At 34.9% G+C, this 14,489-nt stretch overlaps 1 protein-coding gene across 1 annotated transcript; it reads right to left on the bottom strand.

The window, feature by feature from the left end:
* Positions 1-4,421: 4,421 nt before the first annotated feature.
* On the bottom strand, positions 4,422-14,242 carry LOC106169103 (N(6)-adenosine-methyltransferase catalytic subunit METTL3). The gene is made up of 16 exons (XM_013548458.2): positions 13,910-14,242; positions 13,348-13,627; positions 10,916-10,982; positions 10,485-10,543; positions 10,128-10,200; positions 9,808-9,897; positions 9,461-9,497; positions 8,849-8,959; positions 8,552-8,607; positions 8,187-8,294; positions 7,781-7,968; positions 7,071-7,109; positions 6,566-6,674; positions 6,086-6,148; positions 5,680-5,792; positions 4,422-5,115 (listed from the first exon to the last, which is right to left on the bottom strand). The coding sequence occupies exons 1-16, from the start codon at positions 14,058-14,060 to the stop codon at positions 5,004-5,006; spliced, it is 1,656 nt and encodes a 551-aa protein (XP_013403912.1). The 5' UTR covers positions 14,061-14,242; the 3' UTR covers positions 4,422-5,003.
* Positions 14,243-14,489: the final 247 nt, after the last annotated feature.

Below are 14,489 nucleotides of genomic sequence, written 5' to 3'. Positions count from 1 at the left end.
TTATTTATTTATTCGTTTGTCACTGGCTTGTACATGAGACACTACGCGCAGTTTTAAGTTTACCCACAAACCAGCTCCAATTTTGGGGGCAAATTACTCCACAACCAAGAGAACAGTGGCATAAAAGTTGTGGCCATCGATATATTGGAAGGTCGAAGAGAAAGGTGAACATCAGAGTTAAAGAGCACAGGGGGTGACTGAAAGACTAAATGAAGGAAGAAATTACTTACAAATCCGAAGAAAACAATCCACACAGCTATAACGGATAATATAGTACAAGGAAATTACAAATCATGGACTGGAAAAGTGGCAAGGTACTACCAAAAAGAAAGTAAAATGAGAGCCAGAGAGATAAAAGAAGACATATAAACAAAGATGAAGGTAGAAACGCACCGCTTTATATGTACTATGATCTTCTAGTAATAAGGTGGGAAGGGGCGATCAACACAACCGCGCCTGTGTCGCGACGAGACTGATGAAGATAGCCCATGGCACATCGAAATATTCCACGAGTTACAATATACTTAGTTTATGTAACTTGAACTTTTGGCCATGCTTACTTGCTGGTTGCCCTGAACCGACAGCAATCAGCGTTAACAGAAGGGATCCACCGAAGATCATAGTGCCCGTACTTGTCATTTGATACATTTGGAAACCTGAAAGAAAATATAATGCAGATTTTTGTTACTTGTACGTAAGAATTGAATCTGAGAAAAACCACTTATATACAAAATGGGCATAACTTCATCAAAAATAAACCGATCAAGATAATTTTCGAAATTGAGCTGAACATTTGTCCTATGAATCTATCCTGCAAGTTTTTAAGCAAGCAGTTATTTGAATAACGATAGATAAAATATGCTGTAAAAAGTCTTGGAAAAAGTGTCTGATCATGCTGATTTTGAAACTCAACCTGTATTTCATGAACATCCATCAGTTCTGTAAATTTGCAGACATAAAGTAAAACTATTTTCATTTTATTTGTAAAACGGTGGAAAAAATATGCTAAAAGCAAGCAAAAAACGGACAAACTTGGAAAAATGGTTCGATCAATCTGATTGTCGAACTCAACCTTTTTTTTTGTCTTAACATTAGTTCTGTAAGTTGGAAGACAAAAGGTCAAATAGTTTTCCACTTATCGTTACACTGAAAGTGCACAGCGATGACACTAATATGTTTAGACACATCTGACACATCATAAAAAAACTTTTTGATCAAGTTGCATGCCATATGTATATATAAGGCACGATCCCTTTTTATGAAAAATGCCATGGATAATTTTCCCTTCTCAAGGTTAAGGATACTGTAAGTTTTTGCCAAAAGCTCCTTATTTACTAACTTACATTCTTTTGGATAGCAGATAACTCTTCTGTGTTCTTTGATTAAATTTATTAACATATACAAATACCATGTTACGGGTGACGTCATAATAGCAATTGTGGGGTAAAAATAAAAACTTTGGTGTGTCAAATTTTCCTTTGCCTCCACAAATGGCGTTTAAGTGCCAATTTCATGACACCATTTAGTACTCCAAAACCCTGCCAGCGATTTTTTAAAGGCCTCGGTTCAGATTTTATTATTAATAATGCAATTTAATGCCTTTGTTAAATGTAAATCCGTAATAAGGAGCTCATAACTCTATAACAAAACCATTTAAACCAAAATGTCGGCAAGGGATTGAAGCCCATAGACCATTGGTAAACTATGCGAATTTTCGTGATGAAATCTTGTTTACGGATGAAGTTACGCCCAATACCAATTATTATTTCACCTCAAAATAGAAAGGCGTTAAATTGACAATAAAAGCTTTGAACTGCTTATGCTTATACATAGCAACGAGAAATATGAACGCTGATATTTAATATCATCGAGTAGTTTTTATTGTTTTAAATCAGCACGAATGTAGGTGCATTATTGAACAATTAGATGCAGGAAAAACATGTTCGGTATCTGGATGATCCAAAATTCTTACAGTACCCTTAATGCTTCATTTAAACAGAGTTCTCATCTTAAATGTGTTTTCAAACTTAGATTTTATCTTTGTAATCGTTTTTCTAAAAGTCCAGGCTGTGCTTAAACAAACCCACGCTTTTAGACTTTTCTTATTACACGTGACTTGCCTTGTGATATAAAATGAAACCAATGTTCTTCATCAATGGTCGTTTCCAGTTTACAATTCTGTAAACGTACACACAGGCAAAGTATTGCTCTCAAATATCTACACGTAATAAATATACATTGTTCTTTCAGTAAATTATAATTATCAAAACATTGGCATTATAAAATGATGCAATTAACTCTGAAATCAAAATTGGATTTGGAGTCATGATAATTGCATTCTACTTTACCTCATACGTTCAACTTTATACGATAAATTTATTTTACTTACTGTTCAACGCGCAAAATATATTTAACTTCTTCCGACACGATGTCTAAAGTCTGCTGAAGTGACCCTAGTGGATAACAGTGAACTATTTACCACTGCTTATGGGGGTCTTTATGTTGAAGACATCCGTTTTTATTCCTCTTAGAATAATAACAGGTTCCTTTTTCTTAGTTTAAATTGTAAATCAACTTTTTAAAGTTAAAAAAATGGCTGGAGTGGCCGTAGTAGACAACGGTGGGTTATTTATAACTGCTTAAGGAGGTCCTTATGTGATAGATATGTATTTTAATTCTTCTTGGAATAATAACAGGATCCTTTTACTTAGTTTGAATTGGAAATCAACGTTTTAAAATTAAAATAATAGCTGAAGATGCCGTAGTAGACATTAGTGGATTATTTATCACTGCTTAAGGAGGTCCTTATGTGGAATACATCCATTTTAATTCTTCTTGGAATAATAACGGTTTCCTTTTTACTTAGTTGGAATTGAAAATCAACTTTTTAAAATTAAAATAGCAGCTGAAGTGGCCGAAGTAGACATCAAATGATTATATATCACTGCCTCTGGAGATCCAAATATGGAAGGCATCCCTTGAAGGGATTCTTGAAAAAAAACAGTGTCTTTCTACTTAGTTTGAATTGTTCATCAACTTGGATGACAGCCAAAAGAGCTGTCGACAGGTGCCATGACTTGCGTGGACAGTTTTGGTGCATCGACCAGTCTACCTATCATGCATTCATTGGCCACACCGTGTTGGGTAATGCTTCTCAAGCGATTTTATATCACGCCAAGATTGTCAGATATTGAAAGTTTTGCAACATTGATTTTATCTGACTGTCGACACTAAATGAAATTGAATAAAATTGTTCTCGTCTTTCTAAAATTGATACTAATGTTGTGGCAGGGTAAAAAATGGCGGATTGTGCAACAAACGTCAAAAAATGATTTTTAATGTTGCTCAAAAAGCTAAAAGGTCGATTTACCATGTACTTGTAATCCACCACACTACACGATTTTGTATACAATTAACAGTTAGAATAGATTATGATGCATCAATTATAAACAGATTAATATCACACCTCGGTACACAAGACACTACTGAAGGAGTTCCAAGGACTCACTGGCATTTATGGCGAAATCATGACTTATTTTTTTAACTGAGATTCCAAAAGTTCACACATACTTCATTCATTAATGTCTTGTCAATGTCTATGCCTTATACTTAATGTGTTTTGTCTATCCTGGATATTTCCCTAATTGAAAACATTCAGACATTCCACTTGGTAAAGATGTATTGAAATCAGCTCTTTAACTTGCATAACAGGAGTCCTCTGAATATTCTGATGTCCTCCGTTGAGCGTCATTTAATTTTATTGCTCTGTTCTCGGATTTTAAAACCACTTCAAAGCTTTTATCATTTTACCATGTTTCTTTCAAAATTTTCCTTAAACATCTGTTTTTTCATTTTATTTATCAATAGTAAAAATAATGATGATTATATAAAAACAGGGTCCTGGCTTTATTAAAATGTAGTGTATGACCATTTGTTTGAATAAAATTATTCTAGTTTAATACATTTTTGCTTTAATTATGGTTTAATTATAGGTATCAAGTCCGTACATATGTGTTGGAAGGTGTGTCCTGTTACTATTTTAAAAAACATAAAAGAATGATGCGACAAGAAGCACTGAGATACATCCAAAGGAATCTATAATCATTTTGACATAAAACAAGTATTTAATAGAAATTGTCATAAAAATGAAACTGCACACTGCTACCTCATTAAAATTAAAACTTGAATGCCTTAACAACTGCATTACCATTAATGGTGATATATTTACAGCAACATAAATCTGTGGTAAAAATTAGTGTCAAAATGTTACCATTATCATTGTAAATATATTAAAAACCTTGAACATTGCATATTCCCCTACACAAAGGCTGCATAACAACTTGTAAGACCCTCTTTAACATCCCACTTATGCCATGTGTACTCAAGTGTAGATGATGAGTGAAAAGAAACAACACTTGTACTGAAGTGTACTGCATTTTTATTTCATAAAAATTATATTTTAGTTCTAGCCTGCAGAGGAGCCTATCTAGTATATAAAATGTACCACTTTCACAGCATCCTCCCTTCCATTACAGGGTGCTTGACATGCTACCTTATAAGTAACATTATGCTCTTTACACTCATTAAGTATTCTACTTTTATTTAGGAGTAATCCAACTCCTAACACATTAACATATTATGTCAACATAGTGTTTCCACTGCATGACCTCAGTGTTAAATGCTTTCAGTTAAATTGTTTCCCTCGCATTAGAAGAACGTGGTTATTTTCCACTGAAAAGACGACACTTTACTACAATGTTAGTTTCATCAACTACCACCAGATAGGTAACTGACCTTCAACTCCAACTTCACTGAGGTAAAACACCTATGTTACTGAAATCAAAGACCTTCAAATTTGGCAATGTCACTGACGTCAACAGTTATCAACTTTACAAATGCCACCGAGTTCAACGGCCTTCAACTTTACCACCATTTTTCCAGTCCTCTATAACCATTTACATGTAAAAACCTAATAAGACACAAATGTTGTTGTGCTGTTGATATCAAGAGTTGTTTCCTCCCATCTTGTACCCCTCAGGGTATCTTTTCTTGTATCTCTTCACAATGTCTGGTTCAACAAGGCGGATACCATCCAGCTGGTTACCTAGAGTTATCCTGGAATAATAGAACAAACATACATTTTTACAGGTATTCAGAGCTGTAAAACGATGTATATATGATTAAGTTATAATCAGGTTGATCAGTGTTTGAAGACAGTAAGAAAAAAATTCTTGAGTCAGTTACGTGAACAAAGTCCTTTGATGAAGGATCCTAAAGTCAGGCCTTCACGTCAAAAATAGTTTTAAAAGAAATTATCTTTGATTTTACCACTATTTTATTCAATGTTTAGGTTTTTCATAAATGGCTATTAAAAATATAACCAACAGTAACAAGAAAATGAGATAAAATGAAGTAAAAAGGTTAAGTTAATTATGTTTAAAAAGGATGGTTGAAAAAAATAAATCTCAAAAACAAATATCACTGTATAACAGTAGCAGTAAAAAAAATATTTCACCTTAATGAGTCTCTCTATTTCAACTGGGCAAATAAGTGAGATAATCTTGGGAAAATAACTTCTATACAGCGAAAGTGTCTTTCATATAAAAAAAGTAAAATATTCCATCTAAAATGTTAAATCATATTTCAAAAACCCAAGCATCCTATTAATATTTAACTGACCAGTTGGGCTGTATATTGTGTGGCCTTCCAAATAACTCCACTTTTCTTGTCCCTGGAGACAGGCGTTCAATGATGCCATAGATTTCATCAGGTTTGTGACTGGTGGCTCTCACCTGTAGAATCAATTAACATATGGCATATTAAAATATGGCATTTTATCAAATAATAATATTTTTTGTGAATTAAAGGAAGTTGTTAGGTTTTGAATGATTTTAAGTAGTCAGAGCAGACAAAAAATACAATTATAGAAAATTTAATTAAATTATAAATCTGACTAAATAAATATATAGTGGTCTATTCTGTGAAGTGTGTTTCTAACTTGCCACAGCAAAGTGTCTGTCAACATGTCAATATTAATTTTAGGCAGAATCATATTTCAAGATGCTAAGAGAGAAGAGAACTATACCTCAGCCACTAAAACATCACAGTCCATGCCTCTGTTGGCCTGGGGGTTGCCCTTCACACCAATCTAAAATATGAAATAAAATATCATAAGAACTTCTAATCAAACATAGCATTACTGATTAATCAATAATTTTTTAACCTTGTGACAAAGATAAACAGTGTGCAGTAATTGTACTGTATCATTAATGCCTCATATATTCATGAATTTTTTGTGAATTTTGAAGAGTTACCAATGTTTTCTTTGGCTCAATCTCAGCTTGACATTTATTTTTAGAAAATATATTACTCCCACAATATTTTACAAACAAATTAAAAGGTCACAAAGTGTCAACTGAGTGTTACAGCCCAACATAACACCTGATAGCTACACGGAAAAGTTTTCAGAATTTTTGCTGTGGGTTAGTTTCAAAAGAATTTACAAACAACAGTTTATTCCATATTTTCACTCAATGACTTTATTTTCAATTGTCTTCCAGCCTACCAAACAATGTTCCTTCCCATGATTCAACCAATGGCCTGTCCTGCCTGTCCTGATGATACGCTGAAGCTGATTGGTCTTCACCCAGATCAACTCGTCTACTCGGTCATACCTATAACATGGAGTCACAAATCACTCGCTCATATTTACTGACAGCAACTTTACAATAATACTATTTAAATCTTAGGTATGCAGTTATAGGAAAAGCATTTTGGAATTTTTTTAAAACAATGATTTCGGTAAAGCCAAAGTTCAAGGAAGATACTGATATATAGTGTTACTGGTAGACTAAGTTAATCTGCAAATTTACAGCAAATTCAAAATATGTCTAAATGTATATATTTTTAGATTAGTTTTATTTGGCAACAAAATGGGTCATCATTTTCACACACTTTCCTTGCTCTTATTACCCCTTTATCAGTTCCACTGAGTTAAATCACAACTTTACAATAAAATTCTACTAAATTAAATTAAGTCAATATCCCAAACCCACTGCAGCCCACCTTACCCCCATATCTGCAGGCACTCCCTGCCCAGCTCCATGGCCCTGGAAGAACAAAGCTGAATTTTACTTGGTAATGATTCCATGTACCTAGGACAGGGGAAGATTTAGGCCGTCTTCTGGGTCTTCCGGAAGACGGTCAGATATTCAAGTTGAAATTGACGAGTATCATATTTTTTCTGTCGGAGGACCGCCAAAAATGGAGGATGGATCAACAAAGATAATTTGGAAGACTCAGAAAATAGCTTTAGACCCACCCCTATTAAGAAGGGAAACTTGTAGCCTGTAGCATCTGATTATGCTTCTTCAGGCCTACCCAACTACGCGTACTGACTCACACCTTGAAAACGGGTAGTGTGGTCCGATCTACCAGTGAATTCGGGATCATTCGGTGCCGAGTCTGGTAGTTGGGTAGGCCTGTTCTTTAGACAAACCATCTGCACTTCATCAATACATGTGTGTATCTAAAAGGGAGGGGAAGTTCTTTTTTGGCCCAACTTCAAAATGGCATAGAATCCAGTATGGGTCAAATTTTGATTCAGAGCTGAACTTTTTCCTGGCCAAAAGGGTTGTTCTTTCTAGTCACTGAACCCTGTCTACAATAATTACTGGCCAGTAGTGGCTTGACCATATAAGGTCACCAAACAATTAAAGTTCAAAATATTAAGCACTGTAAAATCATCATTCAACAAAATGACCAGTTAAAGTTAACCCACCTTCCAGTGACCCACAGAAACATGTAGCCATCATCCTGCAGGCACTTGACTGGCAGACTCCTCATCTCATCGTCGGCCATGGTACCGTAGGGCAGCTCCATGTGGATGTCCCAGGGGGGGTCAGCCATGATGACGGAACACTTGCCTAGTATGGTCATGTCCAAGGTCCGCAGGTCACAGCACACCCACTGGAGAGTGGGAAATATTAATGATTTTTTTTCTATTCTCAAGTTGATCTTTTTTATAAATATATGTAAAATGTTTGATATTGCCTCAAGTTGATCTGTTTCATTGATATATGTAAATGTGTGATCTTATCTCCACTAATAAAAGCACTTAGTCTGGTACCATAATATACTATATTATATTGAACAATAGTTCAAATTACCCGTCCTTGTGGCATTACCTGTGGTGGTGTCATCTTAATAGCATCACCAAATGGACTCTTGACCAGTGTCTTGTCCCCTTCAGTCACAGTCTTGACCTCTGGGTAGTCTATCTCATAGTGAACATACTGAAGGGTAGGAGGATTGGAAATGTATTATAATAGACACAGCACTCAGCCGAAAGAAGGAAGAGAAAAGTCCCTTAGTCTCTCCACTTTGAATTTTTATTGCTTTTTTTTTTCATTACAACCAAACCTTTTCAGGACCGCATTTTATTAATTTTATTCACTGACAAAATAAAAACAAATACTATATAAGGAGAATGGTTCCCCATACATTCTACTACAACAGTACATCATTTAAAATAGGAGCACTCATTAACTACCTTACAAGTTTCCATATGAAAGCAGGTATTCAGGAAGGAACAATCACCCAGAGACTCTGAAATATTGAGAAATGACTGCTAGTTGTACATGACAGTGGACATAATGAGCATAAGCATAATCCATTTATGAAATTAACTATACAGTGTAATCAGAAGTGAAAATCTTAGACGTTTTTGGGGGATTCACTTCCAGTATTAGTGTATTACATTTCCACTCTAGTCAATTTTGATTCACACTAGACTTGTAGGCTGTTTGGGAGACCTGTGGTTTGAAAAGTCTGCATTAAAAACACTCACCATCTGTATGCTTGTGGATTATTTTTCTAAAATGTAACTTCTTGCAGGGTTCCCTGGAGAGCCTTCCACACTCCTCCTTCGTCCCATACTGACAAAACTCCTGCACCACCACTAGGAGAAAAATACAGCTGTATCTATATTTTGTGTTGTCCTCAGGCATAGAGTGTGAAATTAACTTTTACCGTCTTCATAATTTACTGAATATTTGAGCAGGATCTGGTCCAATTTGTAGAGAAATCAGATCCACCACTAAGTTACAAATTTTAAGATAAACAATGACATGCAAGGAAATTTGTGAATTTATTTTATTCAAATAAACATGTTGTTTCCATGTTTTAATATCTATGACACTTCAATACGACTTAAAAGACACACTCTTTTCCTTGCCTCCTTATACTGTGATAAAACAAACAAAACAAAACTATCATTTAATTGTTTATATTATAATTGAAACATAAAACTAAAACAAATATTGCACTAAAACAAATAGTCCATGTATAATTTAGTGTTAATTGAGAAATTCAGACCAATATCATATATTGCATACTGATAAAAAAAAATATGAAAAACTGATGGAGTCTTCTGTACTTTTCTTCAGGTACTTTTTCTTACCTCCTTGTGACTTGAACTTCTCCACCAGGGACTGTTCCTAGACAAATATAATACCAAACAATTTGAAATGCAACTTACTATATGATCAAATGTCTGATCAAATTACTGAGATATTTCAAGATAAAAGTTAACCTATATAAAAAACGAATATATGTATGTATATAAAGAGTTATACATTTGACCTTTTATATACAGAGTAGACCATTTTAGGACAAAGGATTCAGTTCTTTTTACAAAGCTAACCCCTCCTTAGCCCCCACCCCCATGAGGTGACCTGTGTCATTTTTTTTTCTTTCATTTTGAAGATTAACTGAAGAATAACCCAGCGTTAATATCTTATCTCTTACCTTAGCAGTTGGCTTTGTTAGAAGTTCCAATATCTCTTCATTCATCTTTTTATTTTCTCTTTCTTTTGCAGATTGCATAGATAGAAGACTCTAAAACAAACAAGATCATCAAATAGTCTTACATAAATATGGTCAACACATGCACTAATAAGTACTTAAAGAATATAAATACAAATACTTTTGATCTCATTGCTGTGCTAAGCCTTGTGATAAAGCCAATTCCAAATATAATGACCTCATTTCAAATACACTTTAATATAACTAAATTAAATATTATTCCGTTTCATTCTTAGTTTCTGTATTAAGTCCTGTATGCTCACCTCAATGCCGCCATCTTTGACTCCCTCTCCCTTGCTCTGCTTGGACGACCTCGGCTCCTTGTTCTCTAAATTACTAAAATTTGATATCTTGTTCAAAGCAAAATGTTCAGAAATGGTTGGATGATTTTCAAATATCAATTATCATTTTGACTTTTTTTTACTTTTTATCAAATGAACTTGACCATATGACTGACTCATTGCCACAAGTATCAGAATGTTTACACAAGAAACCATGAAAAATCTCTCTGGCACTTCTCAACATGTTTATTCCAGTATTGATAAATATCTGTGCCTTGATTACATCATTCATTAGAAAATAGAATACATAACAAATTACAACTATAATCCAACACTTACTCTCTTTTTCTCTTCTTCCCAGATGGGTGAATATCTGCTGCAGCAGAGAAGGCCCCTAGCTGTTAAGAAAATGTCATTTGTTAAGCAGCTTTCAACTGAATATTCTGTATAATACTGTCAAGGATTCCTCTTGATTTGAGAGAAATAACAGGATGAAGAAACAGACCAAAGCTTTTAACGCACTTTGAACAATCACACAAAAACAATTTTCAGCATTGGCCATAATACCAGAAATTGTTACAACATAAACAAAAATAAATTTAAAGGTAAGTTAAAGATCAAATAAAAGTAAGCTGTATTTAAATAAAATTTTAAAGAAATAGACACACAACAAAACTAGAGCTACTTTACAGAAAGTAGTTACCATATTCTTCCCTTTGTAATGTTGAAGTCGTTTGCATAACTACAGTTTTGCTAAATTTATGTTATACCTTTGCAAGATCTACGGATTCCACGATAACTTTTTCTTTGCCAGTCGAAGCATCTTGTCTCTTTATGCTGTAATGAAACAAACAAAACAAAGTGATCACTGTAAATATCATAAAGTAGAATAATTTCAGTTTCAATCTGTTTATTTCACTGTATTTCAGGCCTGCAGGCCAAGAGTACATAAATTGAGTTCTATTTATAATACTGAGCTGACTACACAGGGATATATATCATAAATGACACTAATTACTTATCTAAAAGAACATCTCTTAATTTCTCTGCATGATATATGAAGGCAGCAAGTCTTTTTATAAAGTCAACATTATGTGATGACAGAGCAGTCGCTAGTGACAATGTTGTAATCTCGGGAATATAGCGTTCCCTCAGACCGTTATATAAACTACATGAAATTAACACGTGTTCCTCATTCTCAATAATTGTTATGCCATCAGAAAGGCATGCAGCACATACTCTATTTTCCCCATCTACACTGGCATACCGACCCTTCTCAACCTGTAAATTGTGATTTGATATTCTGAACTTGCAGTAGGCTCTTCTATGCTCTGCTATGGACACAAAAGATAAGTATTCCTCAAATACCAAATCTAGTTTAAATGAGCTGTAGGTCCTTAGCTTGCCTGATTCGCGCACTGAGGAATACCAATTCTGCCTGCTTATATCCATTAATCGTTGTCTAAACTGTTCTATAAAAAGTGCCACATTTCCACATCCTTGGTTTTCCCATACTACTCCAAATCCATATGAATATAAAAGATGCTTGATGTCACTCGCCCATGTTTTCCTCCCACTACTATCTAAATCAAACAGTAACTTGTAACATGATTTCGGTAGCCTACCGTCGTCCATACACAAAAGCTTGAACCAATACTTAATACATTTGACATGATAATCTATGTATAGAGGGTAACGACCACATTCCCCAAGAACTGCTTGTGTGCTTGCATTATCCGATACCATCAATAATCTTTTACAAAACTTAACTTGAACATTCTCTATTGATTCGGATATTTCATAACCCCATATTTCTGCTCCATATGTAAGTATGGGTTTTATCATTGAATCAAATATCTTAAAACATAAGACGTGGGGCAAAGATCCCACATTTTTAAATAACCTGAAACATCTTGCCATAGATTTCTTTGCTTGAGTTGCTAAAGTTTGTTTTGCTTTGGACCAAGACAGCTTTGGAGTAAACATAACACCCAAATACTTATAATGCGATACAGTCTCTAACTCCACGCTGTCAAAAAACCACTTCTCGTTATGTCTAAGGTAACCACCATTTCTGAAAACTATTACCTTGGTTTTATCAAGATTCACATTCATTTTCCAGCGTTTACAGAACAACGCTAAGTAATCTGAGAGTCTTTGCAGATTTCGCACAGTATCAGCACAGTTTGCTAAGTCATCTGCATATAAAAGCGAGGTAATGTTCATGAACTCCTGATTTATATAAATACCTTGGCAGGAGAATTCTTCATAAAGATAAATGAGGTCAGTTATGAATAAGCAAAACAAAAACGGGCTGACCATGCATCCTTGTCTGGTACCAACACTACATGAGAACAATGACGTGTAGCTTGATGTGTTTGGTAGCCTTATACAAGCTTGCAACTGTGCATACATAGACTTAAGAACACTGAGCATATTGCCATGGATACCGTTTGCACACATTTTAAACCAGAGGTACTGGTGATCCACACAATCAAAAGCCTTTTGAAAGTCAACAAACATACAGTAAAATCTGCCTCCCTTTTTCGACAAGTATTTTTGTATCATTGCTTGTAGTGAAAATATTTGGTCCTGAGTGCAATACCCTTTCCTAAAGCCAGCCTGGCATTCACTGATAATATCCTCCTGAGTTGCCCAGGTATTTAATCTATTACTTAATAATTTAGTAAACACCTTGCCAACAACACTTAGTAATGATATGCCTCTGAAGTTGTTTGGATCATTCGTGCTACCTTTTTTATGCAAAGGAAAAATGATGGCAACCGACCACGATTCCAGGAACTGTCCAGTGGAAAGAACACAATTAAATATATCACTCAAACACTGAATGCACGCATCGTTTGCATTTTTTAAGAATTCAATAATTTCAACTAGAAAGCAAAACAAAATATTGCACACTATTAAAAAGTACATATTTTTATATAAATTGTGGTGCACATACCCTTAGTAAATCTGTAAAAAGACAATTGACATGGAAATTTTTTTTTTCATTATAAAAAATGAAAATATGTTAAATAAACATTAAGTTTTAAAATACTTTAACATGTTTTTTTCACTTGAATCAAACTGCAAAAAAAAAAAAAATCCCAGAAATAACTAATAAAAATTTAAGAATGTAGAATGTCCCATCAACAGTATAAATTACTTTTTAAATAATGCAATTATTATCCAATATATTTACCTTATCAACTGCTGAGTGGCAAATTTCTCCAACAAATCATCCAAAGACGAAAGTGCCACTTCTTTCTCAAGAGCTTTCTCCACTGATGAGCAAAGGACCACAGACTCTACAGGCAGGTTAAGCCCTACATCTTGCAAACTGAGTAACACCTGTCTTTCCACTTCTGGCTCAAGTTTAGTTTTTTCCACAACTTTTGGGGTCGTAGCAGACGCTGGCGTCACAGCAGGACTTTGTGATGTCAGAGTAGGTGTAGAAGTGGCAACTGTTCCTTTGGTTGGATCTGAAAAGTAAAACATAACTTACAGTTATTTGCCAATGTATTTGTCCATTTCAGATAATATTGCATCAATAACACACACACACACACACACACACACACACACACAGAGAGAGAGAGAGAGAGAGAGAGAGAGAGAGAGAGACAGGCAGACAGACCGACAAATTCTGAGACCATTTCATTTTGAGAGAGACTAGCAAACAAACAGGAAGGTCACTGCTTCAGTTTCAGTTTGTTCTTTTTAAGACGCATACTTAGAACCTTGACTGGTACAAATGAACGAACCTGACGTAGGAAGAGTAGAAGAGTTTGACGCAGGTGCCCCAGAAATCTGTTTGAGAAGCCCTTCTCGCTCTCTTCTTCTTTGCATGAGCTTTTCCCTCAAACTGCTCTGCTTACTCTTCACGGCCTGGATGTCACTCCACGTATCTGACATGTTGGAGCGTTTGTAATTCACAGTAAGGTCAATATAATTACCTAAAACTATGATAAACAATAACAGTCAAGAGGTTTCGGCTACACATGGGCGGCGCCATCTTTATTTTGCATGATGGTAAAAATCAAAATCACATCTAACGCAATGTGCCACTGCGGTGTCTGCGGTATCTCTTCATATTTCCAGACATTTTTCAGTCACTTAAATTTGGGAAGTGGTCCAACGACAACCCTAAGTAATAGAATTAATGATTGACCTCTTCCTTCTTGCAACCCTTGACCGCCAAGTGGACTTCAAACGTCTTATGGGTTGAAGGGAGAGAATATGTCGACAGTAGATCTACAGTGTGTTAGTTGAGAAGCGGTTGTACACTTTCTTGCGTGCTCAGAGGAACGTTTTTAATTAATTATCCATTATAAAGCGTTGTAA

This window comes from Lingula anatina, chromosome 4 (assembly GCF_051362555.1).
Source record: "Lingula anatina isolate TDL-2025a chromosome 4, LinAna3.0, whole genome shotgun sequence".
NCBI lineage: Eukaryota > Metazoa > Brachiopoda > Lingulata > Lingulida > Lingulidae > Lingula > Lingula anatina.
Note: the sequence above shows the minus strand (reverse complement) of the source record. Positions and strands in the feature narration are given on the sequence as shown.